Source organism: Globicephala melas, chromosome 10 (assembly GCF_963455315.2).
Source record: "Globicephala melas chromosome 10, mGloMel1.2, whole genome shotgun sequence".
In the NCBI taxonomy this organism is placed as follows: Eukaryota; Metazoa; Chordata; class Mammalia; order Artiodactyla; family Delphinidae; genus Globicephala; species Globicephala melas.
Genome location: NC_083323.1, coordinates 50,995,025 through 51,015,084, shown reverse-complemented (window position 1 = coordinate 51,015,084; position 20,060 = coordinate 50,995,025). Strand labels below are relative to the sequence as shown.

At 34.4% G+C, this 20,060-nt stretch overlaps 1 protein-coding gene across 3 annotated transcripts in view; it reads left to right on the top strand.

Annotated features, from left to right (window-relative positions):
* Positions 1-20,060, top strand: part of LEMD3 (LEM domain containing 3) — a 69,019-nt gene that overhangs the window by 40,138 nt on the left and 8,821 nt on the right. For all 3 annotated transcript variants that reach the window (XR_009565310.1, XR_009565311.1, XM_030866373.2), the window contains exons 5-9: positions 11,675-11,754; positions 11,841-11,986; positions 12,931-13,032; positions 13,142-13,244; positions 13,920-14,098. Coding sequence is in view for 1 of the 3 variants with exons in the window: in XM_030866373.2 (XP_030722233.1) it covers positions 11,675-11,754; positions 11,841-11,986; positions 12,931-13,032; positions 13,142-13,244; positions 13,920-14,098 (610 nt within the window). In the remaining 2 variants the exon portion in view is untranslated. The remainder of the gene's footprint in view (positions 1-11,674; positions 11,755-11,840; positions 11,987-12,930; positions 13,033-13,141; positions 13,245-13,919; positions 14,099-20,060) is intronic.

Here is a 20,060-nt window from a genome sequence, read left to right as displayed (position 1 = left end):
TGCGTGTTCGGAGCCTGTGCTCTGCAACAGGAGAGGCCACAACAGAGAGAGGCCCGCATAACGCAAAAAAAAAAAAAAAAAAAGAAATTATTGCTAAGACCAATATCATGAAGCTTTTCCCCTGTATTTTCTTCTAAGAGTTGTTTTTTTAATATCATTCCTTATTTTTTGTTAATTAATTTATTTTTGCTGTGTTGGGTCTTCATTTCTGTGCGAGGGCTTTCTCTAGTTGTGGCAAGCGTGGGCCTCTCACTATCGCGGCCTCTCTTGTTGCGGAGCACAGGCTCCAGACGCGCAGGCTCAGTAGTTGTGGCTCATGGGCCTAGTTGCTCCACAGCATGTGGGATCCTCCCAGACCAGGGCTTGAACCCGTGTCCCCTGCATTAGCAGGCAGATTCTCAACCACTGCACCACCAGGGAAGCCCCATCTTCTAAGAGTTTTATAGTTTCATGTCCTGTTTAAGTCTTCAATCCATTTTGAGTTGATTTTTGTGTAGTGTAAGATAAAGCTTCAGTTTCATTCATTTGCATGTGGAAATCCAGTTTTCTCAACACCATTTGTTGAAGAAACTATCCTTTTCCCGTTGTGTATTCTTAGCACACTTGTTGAAGATCAGTTGACCATATATGAGACCTTCTCTGTTTTCTTCTATTGTTCTATGTGTCTCTCTTTACATCAGTACCGTACTGTTTTGATTACTGTACCTTTGTGATATGTTTTGAAGTCAGGAAGTATGGGGCCTCTAGCTTTGTTCTTCTTGCTTAAAATTGTTTTGGCTATTCAGGATCCTTTGTGGTTCCATATGAATTTTAGAATTGATCTTTCTCTTTCTCAAAAAAGTGCTACTGAGATTTTGATGGGAATTGCATTGAATCTGTAGATTGCTTTGGGTAGTATGGACATTTTACCAATATTAAGTCTTCCAATCATGAACACAGGATGCCTTTTCATTTATTTGTGTCTTGAATTTCTTTAAGCAGTGCTTGTAGTTTTCAGTGTATAAGTCTGTCACATTCTTGGTAATGTTTATTCCTAAGTATTTTGTTCTTTTGATGCTATTATAAATGACATTTTCTTAATTTTCTTTTCTGATTTTTCATTTTTGTGTATAGAAATGCAACTTCTTTTTTATATTAATTTTTTTATCCTGCAACTTTGCTGAATTGCTTAAATTGTAATGGTTTTTTTTTGTGGAGTCTGTAGAGTCTTCTATGTATAAGATCGTGTTTCTGCAAACAGATAATTTTACTTCCTCCTTTCCAATTTGTATGCATTTTCTTTTCTCACCTAATTGCTGTAGCTAGGATTTCTAGTACTATATTGAATAGAAATGGTAACAATGGGCATCTTTGCCTTATTCCTAGTCTCCAAGGAAAAACTTGGAGTTTTTCACAGTTAAGTATATACTAGACATTGGCTTTTCATATGTGGCTTTTATTATTTTGAGGTAATTTGCTTCTGTTCCTGATCTGTCAAGTGTTTTTAATAATTTAAGGTGTTGAATTTTGTCAAATGCTTTTTCTGTATTTATTGAAATGATCATGTGAGTTTTAATTTTTTGTTCTTTTAATGTGGTGTGTATCACATTGATTGGCTTTTGTATGTTGGACCATCCTTGCATTCTTGGAATAAATCCCACTTGATCATGGTGTCTGATCCTTTTAATGTGTTGTTAAAACTGTTGAACTCAGTTTGCTAATATTTTGTTGAGGATTTGCATCTGTATTCATCAGGGATATTGGTCTGTATTTCCTTTCTTGTAGTGTTTTCGTTCAGCTTTCGTGTCAGAGTAATGCTGGCCTCATAAAATGGTGTGGAAGTGTTCCCTCCTCTTAAAATTTTTTGGAAGAATTTGAGAAGCATAAGTGTTAATTCTTTTTTAAATGTTTAGTAGCATCCTCCAGTGAAACCACTGAATCCTAGACTTTTCTTTGTTGGGAGGTTTTTGATTACTGATTCAGTTTCTGTACTAGTTATAGGTCTGTTCAGATTTTCTATTTCTTCATTATTTAGTCTTGATAGGTTATATGTTTCTAGGAATTTATCCTCTTTTTTTCTAGGTTATCCAGTTTGTTGATGAGTAATTGTCCATGGTAGTCTGTTACGATCCTTTGTATTTCTCTGACATCAATTTTAATACCTCCTCTTTCATTTCTGATTATGTTTGAGGCTTCTCTCTCTTTTTATTAACTAAGGGTTTGTCAATTTTGCTGATTTTTTCTAAAAAACCACCTCTTTGTTTTGTTGATTTTTTAAAATTTTATTTCTGCCCTAATCCTTATCATTTCCTTCTGTTAACTTTGGGTTTAATTCTTCTTTTTCTAGTTCTTTGAGGTGTAAAGATGGGTGGTTTATTTGAGAGTCTCTTCTTTTTTAATGTAGGCATTTACCACTATGAAATTCCCTCTTAGAACTGCCCTTGCTGTATCCCATAAGAAGCTGTTGGACTTCTTGAATCTGAACGTCCATTTCTTTCCCCAGATTTGGGAGTTTTGGGTCATTATTTCTTCAAATAAGCTTTCTGCTCCTTTCACTCCTCTCCTTCTGGGACTTCCATAATGCATGTATTGATCTAACTGATAATGTTCAGTAAGTCCCTTAAGCCTTTCTTCATTCTTCTTCATTCTCTTTTCTTTTTGTTCCTCTGGATAATTTCAAATGACTTATCTTTGAGTTCCTTGATTCTTTGTTCTGCTTGATTTAAGACTGCTTTTGAACCCATCTTTTGAATTTTTCAATTCAGGTATTGTATTCTTCAGCTTCAAAATTCCTGTTTGGTTCTTTTTAGTGTTTTCTCTTTATTGATATTCTCATTTTATTTATGCATTGTTTTCCTGAGCTTGTTGAACATCTTTATGACAGTTATTTTTAGATTTTTATCAGGTAATTCATATAGCTCAGTTTCTTTAGGGTCAGTTCCTGGAGATTTATTTTGTTCTCTTAGTTGGGCCATGTTTTCCTTGTTTCCTTTGTGTGCCTTGTTACCTTGTGTTGGGATCTACCATTTGAAAACACAGCCACATCTGCTAGCCTTTACAGACTGCCTTCATGCAGGGGAAGACCTTTACCACTGAGCTCAGATAGAGATTCTGGGGTCCCCTCAAACCTTTTTTGTGGATGCATCTTTTCTGGACCTGTGGGTGTTATTCCCAACTAGAGAGATTTTGCAGGTTTCTTTTTATAGGAGCTTGTAATCTCTTGCTCCCTCTGGTGTCTGTTTGCTATACTGCGGGTTCTCTGGAACCGCAGGAAGCTGTCCAGTTCTTTTTTATTTTCAGCAACCCCCAGGCATCTAGACTATGTCAGATCTCAGTGCTCTGAAACAAGTGATACAGAAACCAGTCCCTTGGGCAGCTCCCTGAGAAACTGAAACATTGGACACATGTTCCAACTCTTTCCCTCCTTGGGGAGAAACCAGGAGTTAGGGGTTTTCTGCCACTTTTCTGCACTGAGCTGCAGGGAGGGGCAGTGGCAAGTGAGTATGTATTAGTTCATTGCCTTTGTTCTTGGCAACCCCCAACCTGGTGCCCTTACCTATTAGTGCTAAGATTCAAGCAAGACAGAAGCCAGTCCCTCTGGCGGCCCCTGAAAAGTCTGAACATTGGGCATATGTTCCAGTCTTCTCTTTCCCTCCTCAAGGATAATCCAGGAGTTGGGACTTTTCTCCAGATCACATTATGGTATGCCAGGGGAAGGAGCTCCGGTGGAGTGAGTGTTATGAATTTTCCTACCTTCATGCAGCTAGTTTTGCACATGCTTGGGGTGTAGGAGGCTCTTAACCGGTTTCTAGATTTCTTACAAAGGGGTATTATTGAATTTGTGTCTCTGTGGGGGAAGGAGGGTCTGGAGCTTCCTATTCTGTCATCTTCCTGACGCCACCCCCTCTTTTTTTTTTTTTTAAATTTAGAATGTAGTATAGTTCTAAGGCTTTCAGCGAGGTTTTAGTGACAATCTGCCATGATATGCTCGTCAAAAAAGAGAAATATGGACTCAGTTCTTAACTTAATTCATAACTTATATGTAGATACTTAAAAGATGTTGAGACAGTATAATATGATGGAGATTTGATGTTGATTCCAATTCTAGCACTGGCACATAGAAACCGTGTGTCTTGGTAAAGTCCCTTTACGTTTCTGTACCTGTATCTCACTGTGAAAGTGGGACTGTTCTTAATAATGCCTGTCAGAGTTGTTGGGAGACTTGTGAGAATACAAAGTACCTAGGTCAGTGCCTGATGATTATAATAACTTCCAATAAATTTTACTTCTTTTTTTGTGTGTTTCCTAACTAATTAAACCCGTGTCACTCTGAAGAGAGTTTTCTAATAACATGCTGCAGGATTTGTCTCTCAACCTTGTTCTTCATTTTCAGTTTTGACCTAGATGAGAACATTGATGACAGGCAAATTCGTGGATAGCGTAATAGTTAATAGATTGGATACCTAAAGGATTAGGATCCAAAAAGGTCTAAATAAGAAGGGCTTACGATTATGGGACTTTGTCTTAAGGAATGGAAAAATTGCTAGATATATTATGAGGGTGGGGGCAAAGAAGGGATTGGATTGAGTAGGCTAAAGGGTACATAGAATCAAATATTCCAGGAAAAGGGCATAGCATGTGGGAATCCAAAGCCAGCAAGCCATTCGTTATGATTTGAACATGTTTTTACTTCTGGCAGTGGGAAAAACTGATCCCAACCAGTGATTCCCTCCTGCTTTCTCTTCTTTTTTTTCCCAGTTGAATCTCTCAGAGAGGTAATGGCACAGATATCTGTTATCATTGGTCATAAATTCCTGGAGCAGGATTAATTTATTTCAGACAAACCTCAAGACTCTTAAAGTCTACTGAATTGTATTTGAAGGAAGGACTAAAGGGTTGGATGGGATAAGGCTTGGGAACAGGATAGGGCTTGATCAGTAGTTAAGCTGGAGCTGAAGAAGAGTCGGGTTGGTGTGGAAGGATGATTAACTGCCTCTCTTTCCCGTCCCCAGCCATTTGATTGGATAAGGTAAAAAGAAGGACACAGAACCAGGGTTGGGACAAGTTGGAGTCTAAGCCAGGCAGCAGTAGGGTACAAGACATTAGTTTGATTGAAGACTGGCAGCAAAGGAGTTAATGGATACACCCATGCATGAGTTAGTTGGGAACTGCCTGTATTGAGTTTAAAAAAAAAAAGTGATGCTAAAGAATTCTGGTCTTAAAAGATTTTAATATCTTTTCTCTGGGACTATTTTATGTTTCAGATTGGGTTTTGCCCTTTTTTTTTAATTCAGTAGAATTTCTAATGTATATTTTTACAAGAGATTTTGGATTAATTTCTTAATTAGTTAAGTGAAGTTACTTTATGTAGGTAATATCCTTCTTATACATTTAGGGGTGTGTGTGTGTGTGTGTGTGTGTGTGTGTGTGTGTGTTAACCTTTTCTTTTTGGAGTCCCATTTTTAGCTTTTCAAATGCTGTGAAATCTGGTATGGCTTGTTACCACCAAAGATGCAGTTTGGACTGCTACTAAAAGGAAAAAAGCATTAAACAGGGTTTTTTCCAAAAAAATAAAGTTTTAAGGTTTAGATAAAAGCTTTTAGGTGCTGTTTTTAATAATGCTTATTTTTTCAGTATAACATTAACCCGTGCTTATGATTTAACTCATACAGAAAATAAAAGGAAAATTGCATTTCAAATTCACCACCTAAGGTTAGCCACTCATTTTGGTCCATGTTTCTCTAGTCTTATATTTTTTCCCCAAAATTAGTATCACTATAAATATTATAAATGTCATATTGTAAATATTTACATATTTTTTCCTTTAAGTTGTTAGTGTTTTCCCATGTCATTGTTCAGGTTTTTAAAAATTATTTCTTTTTATCACTAGATAATATTTCTTTACATGATTGTATTGTACTGGTTTGTGGTTTTATGAAAGTACCTTAATTTTTGCATTATAGTACTTGATTTTGTGATCATTTCCTTAGGAAATAGTCCTGGAAATGAAATTACTTGTTCAAAGAACTTTTGTTAATGCTTTTGATATATGTTGCCAAATTACTTTCTAATTTTTAATGATAATTTTAGCACAGTCTATCCAAAATTGATATTTTATTTTACCCAAGTTCTAGAATAAGTATGGAAGAACCCCACTACGAAGCTGGTATCAAATAATGATGACCATATATATATTGTAGGCTTTCTGCTTGTGGAGAGGGATCTATTGTACCTTTTATGTATTTGTATTATGGTTTCACCTGCAACACAATTAAGCTTTTGCATTCAGGAGTAAATGAGCCAGGGAATATGTAGCACTCCTACGGTATAAGCTAATTTTTTCCCCAACTTCTAGTGCATTTTAAGCACAGTATTAGTAAATGTTTGATGGAGTAAAATGAGTGAATAAGCCTCAGTAAAAATGTTTAAAATTTTTCTTCAGTTTGATTCTTTACATTCTATTTTTATTTTATTGCTCCCACTTTCTCCTTCAAAGGAAATTTAAATAAATGTGACAATTAATTTAAATAACTTAAACACTTTTTCTTACTTCTCCAGTGTTTTTCTTGAACTTTTTATTCATCATTTTTGAGATTGAAAGCTTGTTTGTTTTGATTTGTAAAGTTAAGAGGTCCCTCTGGTGGAACATTTAGGAAATACATGGCACTATATTTTCATGAAAAGACATAGATTGCTTTTAAGTTAAATGGTGGGAGCTTTGTATGATAACTTAACAATAGAATGATGTAATGGATGGTGGTTCATTTCCTAGGTCACTTTCAAAACCTGTTTAATTTTTAACCCAATATGTTTAAGGTTTGTGAAGAATATAATAGGAAAGAAGATAGCTGCAAATGTGCCAAATTATGGGCTGGATAGATTTTTTATGAACTAACTTGGAATGCTAATCACTGTTAATAAAATTGTGTCTTTGTGGAAAAATAAGTATTCTAAGAAATGGAGTGAGGGATACATTTCATAATAATTATAATATTTCAAGTATAATTTATCTTAGTACTTTCTGTATGTTACCTTTGATTTCACAATGATCCGGAAAGGTAGGTGGTATCAGACCCACTTTATTAAGAAACTAAAGCTCAGAGAGGTTTAATAACTAGGTCTTCCAGCTAGTAAGTGATGGAACTGTGAATAGAATCAAAGTATTTGCTGTTTTCACTGTATTGTTCTACCTCTTAGATGGAAGGCCTGGGTTTATAGCCCCTACCCTCATCTATTAAGTGGTCAAGGGACTGACCCTGAATAGGGTTTAGAATCTGAAGAATTGATCAAAGTATATTCATCTGCATAAATGACTTATTTTCTCTTATTTCCGCTTAAGGTTATACACATAGCTATTCAGTAGTGGAGTCATGATCTGATTCCAGGCCTCTTTGATTCTAAGGACCATGTTCTTTCCGTTATTCTTGGAGGTGAAAGATCAAGTTTCCACTGAATCATCAAGAATTAAATCATACTCACTATTGATTTCTGTGTGTCGTATTTTACTTAAAGGTAACATCTAATGTATGGCGTATATCATCTCACAATTAAGCAGAATATTCACTAACTAGAAAGCCACGTAGCTATTATTACCATGTAAATTATCCATTTGTGAACTATATCCAATAGATTTTTAATCTTTGCTTGACTTCTCCCTATACCAGTATCATTTTCCCTCCTTACAAATGTTTTGTTACTTTATTTAATGAACGGAATCTTGTACATGAAACAGTATTATTTTTGTACTTTGTAATCCAAGTTCGAAGCATCTGATACAGGTTTTTAAATACACATTTTTGGCTAGTTATTTTGAAAATAAGTAAATTTGTAATTGGGAATCATGGGTGTGTGTGTATGTGTACACATATAGTATATTAAAATAGATTTGTTAAAGATTTGGGAAAACATGCTTTGAATTTAGAAAGATTTCTATGAAGCAATCAGCAGTGTATTAGCAGAACTATTGCCTATAAGTAACTAGTAATAAGCAATTATGTTAATAGTAGGCCTGATTTTAAAATTAAAAACTTAGTTTCCTCCTGAGTTTTGTCATCAGTTATTAGAAAATGGGCGTTTTATGATACAGGAATGCCTTACCTCGAGGGCTGGCAAACTGCAGCCTGTGAGCCATTTTTTGGTATGGCCTGCTAGCTGTGTTTTTACAACATTTTTAAAGGTTGCTTAAAAAAAAAAGTGACAGAGACCAGAAGTGTATACTGCTGCAAAGCTTAAAATATTTACTCTCTGGCCCTTTACAAAAAAGTTGGCCTACCCCTGCCTTACAGCTTTCCAGGTAGCTCCAAAAAGTGAACAGTAAAACACTTCAGACTCTTATAATCAGGTAGATGCTGTGTATGCTACAGTGTTAGCATGAGCTATTAATTAGCATAAGCCAGAAAAAAATTCAACTTCTATGTCTATAAAAATTCCATTTTATGATACTGTAGAACTCTAAGTACTATGCAGAATACTTGTGGAAGTAATAACTTATTTAAGAACTCAACACCCTTTTAATCTTTAATGAAGTTTTAAATAAATTATCATTTGTTTTTTGAAAATCTGTATTCATAAAGGAACATTCCATGGTTCTATTGTATTCCAGGTAGTCATTGGATATCCAGGGGTATTAACATAGGAAAGGAAAACAGAAAATGGGAAAAATAACAACGGATGCCTTTTTCTGTCCTTAGTATTTTATAACCAGAAGTGTTAAGCTCTTTGTTCTCCACATAACTTATTAGAGTAGGTGTCCTTGTTAATTTGAACCATTATGTACATTTTTAAGGATAATTAATGAAGGTAGTAATTTTGTTTATAAAGTTTTTAGCTTCCTAAAATTTTTACATTTAAATTATATAACTAGTAAACTTGGAAATTTCTTTGTTTTTACATTCTTTGACATATGTTTATAGTCTAGCCTTCTAAGTTCTGTGTAATAATGCAAACATGTCATAATATTCTGCATACTGTATTAATACAAACTGAAGAGCATATATGTAAATACAGGTTAAATACAATGTATGTATTTCATTGATTTTTAAAAAAATATCCACATCTTTCAAGGGTGCTATCATGTCTTTGTCTTTGAAGGATGAAGTCTTTGAAAGAAACTAAATGAGTACAAAATCATTTTTAAAAACCAATACATTACAAAGAGGAATCAACGCAAGGTCTTCAGCTCCCATATTAATAACCCATATTAATATCGCTTTATGGATTTTCAAAATCCTGTATAACTTGTGCTTTATCTAATCCTGATCCATGCAGTGTAACCAGAAGTATGTTCTGTTGGTGTTCCTTTATCAAAGCTTGAATCTGCTCTAATTTTAGAGTATGTGAATGTGCATTCTGTTTGATTTTTAGTTATATACAAAGTGATTTCTAATTTTATAACAATTAAAACAGTAATTGCCTGAAATTGTTTTGTATAATCGCATAACATCTTAGGGCAATATTAAACAAAATTCACTTTTTCTTCGTTATTTTCTAGTTCTTACTCAAATGAGTATATATCTTTTATAGTTATAAATAAGTTGAATGTTGTATTTTACTTTTTAAAGCATATAGCTATTTAGCTGTCATCATGATGATTTCTAAATTCATAATATCCCACTGAAGTGATCTCACATATAAACCATTTCTCAATAATTAAATACTTACATTGGCTACAATTTTTTGATATTTATAAATATTGCCAAAATTATCACACTTAAAAAAATAACAGATAGCCTGTAGTTATCTTCAGCATCTGAAAATCCTGGTAGTAGTTACACATAAGTAATGACGCCTAGCAGTATTAGTTCTGCTTCATAAAATTCTTTACTATACTTTCAAATTTGATATATTAAAATAACTGCCAGTTTCATATTAGGAAGGAAACAGATCAAATGAGAACCTTGTAATTTCCAAAGCTGTTGAAGAATATGTTGTTAAAATTCAATAGCTATTCCTTATAAACATTTTTAAGGGATTTTAAAAAGTGATTTCTTATTTCTACTTTTAGAAATTCATTTTTTGCACTTGCAAAAGTACATAAAGACATAATTTTTGAATAGAATGCAAGCTCCATGAGCACAGGGAATTTCAGCTTTTTGTCTAGTGCTACATCTCTAGGTCCTAGAATAGTACCTGGCACATAGTGAGCCCTCAATAAATATTTTGAATGAAGCAATTTTCAAGGATGTTTATTTACAGTATTATTTGGTATACTGAAATTGGAAACACTTCATGTTCATTAATAAGGGGGTGATTAGTGTAAAATAACCACACAATGGAATATTGCTGGAAAAAATTGAGGTTGTTCCATGTGTACTGACATTGACATTCATGCCACCTCATTCTGTGAATAAAGCAAGTAGAAAAACTATGTGTAATATAATACCACTTTTGTTTTTAATATTTTGATTTAAAAAATTCATAATCCATTTATGCTCAGCAATTCTTAAACTTTTTGCACTCCTAAAATTACTGATGATTCTAAATGACATCTGTTTGTGGGCTAGATATGTATTTATTTATATTTAGATATACATTTGCCACGTTAAAGTTAAGACAACATTTAAAAATTTACTTATTCATTTAAAATAAGAATAATGAATTTATTACGTTAACATAAATACTGTATTTTTATGAAAATAACTATATTTTCCAAAATAAAAACATTTAGTGAGAAGTGGCATTGTTTTATATTTTTGCAAATCTCTTTAATGTCTATCTTAATTAAAAATAACCAACTTCTCATATCTGCTTCTTCATTTAATCCATTGTGATGCTGTTTTGGTTGAAGTACCTCAAGAAAATCTAGCCTCACACAGATACGTAGTCAAAACGGGGAAAAGTATTTTAATTCTCTATTCCAATAATTGTAGATATTCTTCAATACCAAAACTCTACAAGTAGTAGTTTCTTAAAGATTAGCGGCAATGTAGAATTTAAAGCTATGTCAGCGAACTTTTCGTACTCATACTTTTCATACTAAAGCCCTTTGGTCTGTTTTGCACTTAGAATAGATCTTTTACCCATGCAAGATTTTATAGCTGATGATTGTTCATTTGGAAAATATTGGTTCACTGGTTATGCAGATCTTCCAAATGTTGACACATTTTATTATGCCATGCTCAAAAGTCACATTTGTTAATATCACAGCATAGTCTTATTGCAAAAGTTTTCAAGTATTGTGAAGTTGTTAGGCTCATAGTAATGGATGAGCATTTTTTGAAACTCTACTTTTCACTTGAAAACTTGAATTTTGTCATTGATAACACAATCAGTTGTTTTTCTGGAGTTGATGGGCTTAACTTCATTCACTTGTTGAGAAAACAGCTGTTAAACATCCAAGTCTGAATAATTGTCATTTGTTCATCTGCAGATAGTGTTCCATTAAAAAGGGGGGGGGACTAATTTACTCTTAATCACAATGATACTTGAAAAGAAAATTACTATTTTTTTAAATCTGTAAATAAAAAAATGAAAAGAAAACATAGCAAAATGTTCAGTGGTTATCTTAGGGTGGTGGGGAAATGGTGACTTTTTTCTTCTTTCTCCTTTCATTTTTCTGTAATGAATAATATATTTTTATTATGTTATATAGTTTAAAGTGTTATATAAAGTATGTTATTTATAGGACAACTTACACATAACAAGTGGATATGAATTATAAAGAATAGTTAGTTATTTTCTCTATTTTTCTTATTAGGATTTAGGTCCTGAATATGAAGATACATTTAACATCTCATTGCAGTGGATTTTGGAAAATGGAAAAGATGTTGGAATAAGGTAAAGGATTTGGTTTCCACTTTGTCCATTTTGTAGTCTAAGAAGTGATTTTGACTCTAAACTCTCCCTTAATTATTTTTAAATAGGTGTGTTGGCTATGGCCCTGAGGAAGAATTGACAGATATAGTTGATGTACAGTTTTTGCAATCCACAAGACCACAGATGTCCTTCTGGTGTCGTTTTCGACGTGCTTTTATTACTGTCACCCACAGGTTATTGTTGTTATGCTTAGGTAAGTTGTGAGGATGAGAAAGCAGATACAGTGTAATCTAGAATTTTTGTGTCTGTATTTCACCAAATGCCAGGATTGAGAATATACTTCTGTGATAGTTGTCATTATAAATCGCATCCAGAAGTCTTCAGTAAGGTATAAGAATATTGAGGGTTTCTATAATGTCCGTATCAATCTAAGGGCTTAGAAAACAGTGCTGTGAGGAGAGGTGGGAATCAAACTTTGTCATGTGAATGTCACAGAAAAAGCAAATTTAGTGCATAGATAGAAATCTACTTTAGGAAGTAGAACAGGAAGATACAAAAATTAAGCTTATTTTTAAAATACTATATTAGAAATTAACTTAATTAAAATTATTTTTAATTTAAAAAATACCATTAAATGAATTAAAATTTTCATTCAGATTCCTAGATTTTATGTGACTGTTTTGATTCATAACAAGAATTTAGGAGATACTCATATTTTTTTCTTTTTTCTGCCCAATTCCTGTAAAAATAATTCAGGTTACTTAAAGTTAGAGGTAGTTTGTTTACAGTCTCATAAGACTCACTTTTCTCGTAGCTTAATGCTGAAAGAAAAAAGTTTGTGAAACATAGTTATGTTACTTTGTTTTCAAAAAAATAATAGAATTTAAATGTTCAGTTGTCAACGTAATGAAGAAATGGTTTTTCTGGAGATATTAAGTGACACTCTGGGAAATGTTTAATATTAAATTTTTCTATGTAATTTGATCATGTAGCTAATTCAGACCACTGTCTTGAAGGCTTATTCCATTATCCCATTATGGCAGTTAAAATAGTCACTGTAGAAACTGTCAAAATGGCTTTTTTTTGCTTTATTTTGTTAATACCACATTTAACAACTGACAAAATAACTTCAAGTTGCAGTGAATATTATTGAATGCCATTGACCACAGTTTTAAAAACAATATATAAATATTGCAGGTGTAGTGATGGTTTGCGTTGTTCTGCGTTACATGAAATATCGCTGGACAAAAGAGGAAGAAGAAACAAGGCAGATGTATGATATGGTGGTAAAGATTATAGGTATAGTATTTGTAAAAATCTAAACTACTTCTAGAATAGTCATTATGTGATAAACTACATGATGTCCAGTGATTGCTTCATTTGTAAATTTGTTTGATTTACTTTTCAGATGTTTTACGAAGTCATAATGAAGCTTGCCAGGAAAATAAAGATTTACAGCCTTACATGCCTATTCCCCATGTGCGAAATTCCTTAATACAGCCTCACGACAGGTGTGTTCAACACATTATGAGTTGAAGTAAATCAGAATGTTGGTATCTTCTGCAGTCATGAAAATTACACTGAGAGTTGTGACCCTTCTCAACTAGACCTGTTTTATTGTACAGGCTTTATTTTTGTACTTTAAACTCTTTTCTAAATTTTCGTCTATTATCTTCCTGATTTTGAGTGGCATAATAGACAACTGGATTTCAAAATATACACTTTTGATTCTTTGTTGTCAGTCTCTACCTTATTTCCTTTAATTCTGTCTTGATAAGGAAACAGAGACAGAGAACAGCCAGAGATGTTTTATTAATAATGTTTTAAAATACTTCTTTTTGTTGTTAATGAAGCTTTTTAAATAAAAGAATTAAGCAATAACTTCTTGAAAATAAAAGATGATGTCACATTCTAAAGCAATATTCTTACCCTAGCAACACATCAGAATCACCAGTGGAGCTTTTGTGCGGGAGGCGGCCAGGGCAGGGGGAATACCAGTGCATTGTTCCAAATATAGTCAATCTGAGGTGAGGTTCAGTCATCTAAATCTTTTTGGAAAAAACTCCTCCATATGCAGTGATAAGAACAGCCCGCATTAAGAGTAACCACTACCTTCAATGACTAATATTTGAAAAAGATGACAAGCCAAGATGATAGTAAAGTTGTCATTTTCCTTCAAATGATAGGAGAAAAATGAAGAAAGTCTGGGATAGAGCTGTTGACTTCCTTGCTGCTAATGAGTCTAGAGTTCGCACGGAAACACGAAGAATAGGTGGTGCAGATTTTCTAGTTTGGCGGTGGATCCAGCCTTCTGCATCCTGTGACAAAATATTAGTAATACCTTCTAAAGTGTGGCAAGGTCAAGGTATGTATTTTTAAACAACAAAAAAATATAAATGTAATTTTTTCAAATGCAAAAGTCTTACGTGTTTAAAGTAAAATAGTATAACTGAAAGATGTATGAAGGCAGAGTTCCCTTCCAGTTCCATCCCATAGAAGGAATGAGTGTTAGCTTCTTACATGTCCTCCCACTTTTCTCCTTGCTAATATAAACAACATGGTTTGTCTTCACTGTGATAGAATTCTAGAGACATTACTTTGATTTTTTTCCCTCTTTCACTTACCAAAGCAACTTAGTATATTAAAGATCTAACTGCATTCTTTTTCCCTGATTTTTTATGCAAATAAGACACATAATTTGTTTTGTATTTAAAACATGTGTAAGTGGAATTATAACTTTTAACTGCTCTTTTTTCAATTTTTGCTTGCCTTTCTCTTTTTCATTGAGTCTTCCACCTGCATATCCCATGCCAAGTAGCTTTTGTGGGTATCATTCCATATTTTTCTTAATGCTTGCATAGTTGCAAAAACAGGTATTTGTAAGTTTATAAGAGGGTTTGGTGTTTGGTTGCCTTACGTATCCAAAGTGATAACTGTTACCTCATTTGAATTTTTTGTATCTTAATGGTTATTTGCAAAAAGAAATCTCATGGCTAGTTTAATTTGTATTTCAGAACTAGTAATGAGTTGAGTTTCTTTTAATCTTATTGGATAAAAAGCATATTTATCAATGCTTGCTAAACATAGACTATATGGGAAAGGTAGGTTAATTGTTTTGAAATTGAAATAAAATAAAATCCAATCTCTTCCTGATTTTCTGTAATTGATTTTCACTTTCAAAGAGCTTGAATAATAGTTTATATAATCGTGGCATAAAAATAAAGTTTTTATGTTTCCAAAATGACACTAAACCATAAACTATTTGCTTTAGGGTACATGCAGAATGGTCCTCTGAAACCATAGGCTGTCAGTCAGATCTGATTACCTTAGTGCCTTATAATGATGCATGTGGAGTCTCAGCCTAATTTCATCATAGAGCTAACAGTTGTTGCTCATGTATGCATCTGAAGTTCTAGGCCATTGTTTTTGTTCATATGAATTTTTTTTTATCATTATAGTTGTCTTATTTTAAAATAAGTGAGATTTTCAAGATGAATCCAAAGGCAATTTTCAACTAGGTAATCCATGTTGTTCTTAAAAATTAGTAGTGGTATGATTTATTTAAGTGTGTTAAATTGGACACTTTATAATCTCTAGGATTTAAAACCTCAGACTATTATTTTCACTTTATCATTATCTTTAGCTAGGAAAAGACTGTGCAAAAATGATAAAATACAACTTAAGGTCAGTTATAGTAGTAGTTAAAACTCAACCTGAATTAATACAATATTTTTAAAATCTCCAGCTACTTTTTTTTAATATATTTTTAGAAGTTTTATATTTTTAATTAATTAATTAATTCATTTATTTTTGGCTGTGTTGGGTCTTTGTTGCTGCGTGCGGGCTTTCTCTAGTTGTGTCAAGCGGGGGCTACTCTTCGTTGTGGTGCACGGGCTTCTCATTGCAGTGGCTTCTCTTGTTGCGGAGCATAGGCTCTAGATGTGCGGGTTTCAGTAGTTGTAGCATGCGGGCTCAATAGTTGTGGCTCACGGGCTCTAGATAGCAGGCCCAGTAGCTGTGGTGCATGGACTTAGTTGCTCCGTGGCATGTGGGATCTTCCCGGATCAGGGCTCGAATCCATGTCCCCTGCATTGGCAGGCGGATTCTCAACCACTGCGCCATCAGGGAAGCCCTCCAGCTACTTTTTACGTATTAAGTGTTTTATCCAAGTTTCAGTGTATTAAATGTTTGGAAACTATATGCCAAGTACTGAGCTACCTTAATTTGCATATTTCTAAATGGGCCATGTAAAGAATTGTAAATTTAATCTCTCTTTTCTTGACAGTCTTTGATAAACAGTTACAGTGATTAGGGCCCTGTTCCTGGACCTAGAAAGGAATTGAGAGTAAAGTAAGACACCTGCTACTTAGCAAATAGAAAAAAAGGTGCAATGGCTGAGATAATTTTAGCCTGAAGGCAGAAAATTCTGACATAGAACACTTGGTAACTATTTACTTGAAGTATACCAATTCAATTTTTGGATGGTTGTAGTGATAAAATGGAAGTCTTTAGATTTATAGCAAGAAAGACTTGAGCTCTTTTAAGAATTTCATCATAAGAAGAATTGTTACAAAAAGCTGATAATGAGAAGTTGTTGGAATTTTCTTAATGATAGTTATACATCTTTTTGCCTCATTTAAGAACGTGTAGCTCTAATACAGAGAGAATTTAGTGTTAATATTACTTACATTTTTATGCTATTAAATATATAGTCTATTTAAATGTAACTAAATGACTCTGACCTAGCTTTTTAAAATGATTAATACATAAAATAAGTTTGCTTTCATTTAAATATATCTGAGCACAAATGTTGTACTGTATAAAAATGGGCGTATACTAGAGGGTTCTGATGGTTTTTTATGTGAACAGATAGTTTAACTTACTAACAAGCTTAATGTTTCTCCCCTTATAAATGCAGTGGTTTAAAAGGTACATGTCTGGGGAGTTCCTGGTAGCCTAGGGGTTAGGATTCTGAGCTTTCAGGGATTTCAATCCCTGGTCAGGGAACTGAGATCCCATAGCCATGCAGCATGGCCAAATAAATAAATGGTACATATCTGGAGGGTTGGTAATTACGGTAGTCTTTTGAGTTCACTACCACTACAAGCTGTTGTCATTTAATGATACTTTTCCCAAGTAACTGTTAAATAATCAGCCTTATTGAATTTTTAGTTCAATTTCTAAAAAGTAGTTAAATATAAATTCAGTGATAACATTAGTATCTCTAAAGGTATTTTATTTAATTAATTTATTTTTATTTAAAAATTTTTAAATTTAATTTTATTTTTGGCTGCGTTGGGTCTTCGTTGCTGTGCACAGGCTTTCTCTAGTTGTGGCGAGCGGGGGGCTACTCCTTGTTGCGGTGCGCAGGCTTCTCATTGTGGTGGCTTCTCTTGCTGCGGAGCACAGGCTTTAGGTGTGCAGGCTTTAGTAGTTGTGGCACACGGGCTCAGTAGTTGTGGCTCGCAGGCTCTAGAGCGCAGGCTCAGTAGTTGTGGCGCACGGGCTTAGTTGCTCCGCGGCATGTGGGATCTTCCCGGATCAGGGCTCTAACCCGTGTACCCTGCACTGGCAGGTGGATTCTTAACCAGTGCGCCACCAGGGAAGCCCCTAAAGTTATTTTAAAGTACCAGTTTGCTGGGGAGCCAGAGAATTATTTATGCTTCTGACAAATGTAGTGTTTGGTATAAACAACATTCATTTGAAGGACCCAAAGGTAGTCCCTGAGGTACTTGAAATGTATCATTCAATAACTACTGTATCTTTACATGGCCATGGTAATTAGGGTTTAGTTAGGGAGATAAAGCTTATATCTTAAAAATCAATTTGATCTTTTGGACTACTTTCTGACTAGAGTTGGCCAGGGATAGTTTCTCCCAGGTCTGTTATTTTGTGGAAACTTGGGTCTAGGCTAGGATAAGGTGGTATGAATACTTCTGTTTTCTCTGGTGCATCCCCTGCTGGCCCAGGCCGTTATTGGAATTTCAAGGAAGTCAGATTGTTTGCAGCTAAAAGGTCATCTAAGAACAGAATCTGTACACTGGTAGAGAAGTTCGGAAGGTACTAGATGTTCACAAACCTTCTTGATCTGAGATTTGGCAAAGATTTTCACGTCTAGTGACCCTTCCTCCACCCCATATCAGGCACTGTTCAGACATTTATACTCCAGATGTTTCTTATCACTGACAGTTCTGAAATCTTTAATTGATACGCTCTGGTCTTTATCATAAACTCATCCTTTCAACTTTCCTGCTTTATGTATTTGGGAACTCCAGAATCTGATCCTTCAATGCACCTACTTTCTCTAGTTCTTCAGCATTTCTCCTATCTTTACTTCTTTTCCTGTGCATCTTAGTTTTCATGATCCATCTTTTCAATCACTCTCTTGCTAGTACCCATATGTCATCACTTGTCCTTCATCTTACCCTGGTATATTCCAACCAAGGATGAAACTGTTTATCTGTGCCTGTCTATATGCAAATGGATGAGCATAGCAGGAGAAAATCCTGCAACTTGTTAGACTGGTACCTTTATAACTAATCAACCTCAATTAGGTCTTCAGTGCTACCTACCTTTCTTATTCTTACCATTTTTTACTAGTCACTTCACTTACCTACTCTACTCAATAACAATTTTATATTTCTTCCCCTCTTTTCAAACCTTTTGCCCTTCTTCTCTGTCTTCTAATTCTCAGCTGATGACTCAAATAGAAACAGTCAGATTGTACCTGCCTCAAATTTCCACCACCAAATTCATAGAATTACCAAAATCTACACTCATCCTCACCTCCTCTTGCAATTGAGGAGCTGTTTCACTTAACAAAGATCCGAGCCCTTCTCTTCAGAGGATCCCTCTGGATCCCATTCCCTCTGGTCTTCTCAAGTGTCTTCCCTTACTGTGTTTTAAATCCCTGCCTCTCTTGGATCTTTTCATCAGCACTTAAACATACTATAGTCTCATCTTTAAAACACACTGGTGCACTATACATTGTCCTATAGCTGTCTACTTATTTATAGCCAAATAGCATTAAACAATTTACTCACTGTCTTTACTTTTTCACCTCCCATTTATTCTTCAGCTGACTCCAATCTGTTTTCCATCCCCATCATTTCAAGGAAACAGCTCTCAGATTTCAATATTGCTAAAGTCAGCGGACATTTTTCTTTCCTGTCCTTATTTTACTGAACAGTATTAACAATTGAGCCTGCCTTGGAAATTTCTTGTTTTGGCTTTGTGGTTGCCACTTTCTTCTGGTTTTCATCCTACCTCTTACCCTTTCTTAAATCTTCTTTTCTAGATTTTCCTGGACCTCTAGGTGTTGGGGCTTTTCCAGGCCATCTTTCATCATTCTCCCTGTCTTCCCAGATGATCTTATACTGCAACTTCATTTTTTATATATATGTTGATAACTTTCAAATTTATATCTCGCACTAAGTCTTCTGTTCTTGTTTTCAGATTTTTATACCCAGCTGTATACTTGTCTTCTTTACTAAGAAGCACTGGAAATTCAACATGTGCATGAACCTAATGTCTTCTCTCTCCAAACTGACCTTTCCTCCAGTGTTCCTGTCTAATTAATGATACCTGCCCCTCCTCAGTTGGTTCTGTCATAAACCTGGGAGTCATCCTTAATCTCTCCCTTAGCCCCCACATGTGCAGTCTTTAAACAAGTCATGTCAGATCTATTCCATAATATGTCCTGATTCTGTCCAGTTATTTCCATCTGCATTGCTGGCCTGTCTTATCCACATTACTATCATCTCCCTCTTAGACAACTATAATAACCTCCTAACTGGTGTCCTTGCATTCACTTTTGCTTCTGTCTAATTGATTCTCCACATAACACTCTATTTAAAAATTTTATAATTTTAAGAGATCTTATCATACTATTCCTCTCCTTAAAACATTTGAGTGGCTTCCCATCACTTTTATGGTAATGTCTAAGTGCTTTAATGTGGCCTACATGGTCCTCCATAATCCAACATCCCCTTCTTCAGGTTTATCTTTCTATTGTCCCCACTCTAGTCACAGTGACTATCTTTTAGTTACTCAAATATACCAAGTTCCTTCTTGCCTTGGGCTTTGTACAAACTGTCACCTTTGCTTGAGATGTCCTTTACACCTCTCTTTACTCTGCCTATTTATATTGTATTTATTCTTTAGGTCCCAGCATAAATTATACTTTATCCTTGAAGTGTTACCTGATATTCACAGATTAGCTTCAGTTACACTGAGAGCTTTCTGTACTCTTCTTTCTTAGGATTTACCACAATTATGATTTCTTGGGTGACACTGTTTTTCATCTGTCTCCCCCACTAAACTAAAGT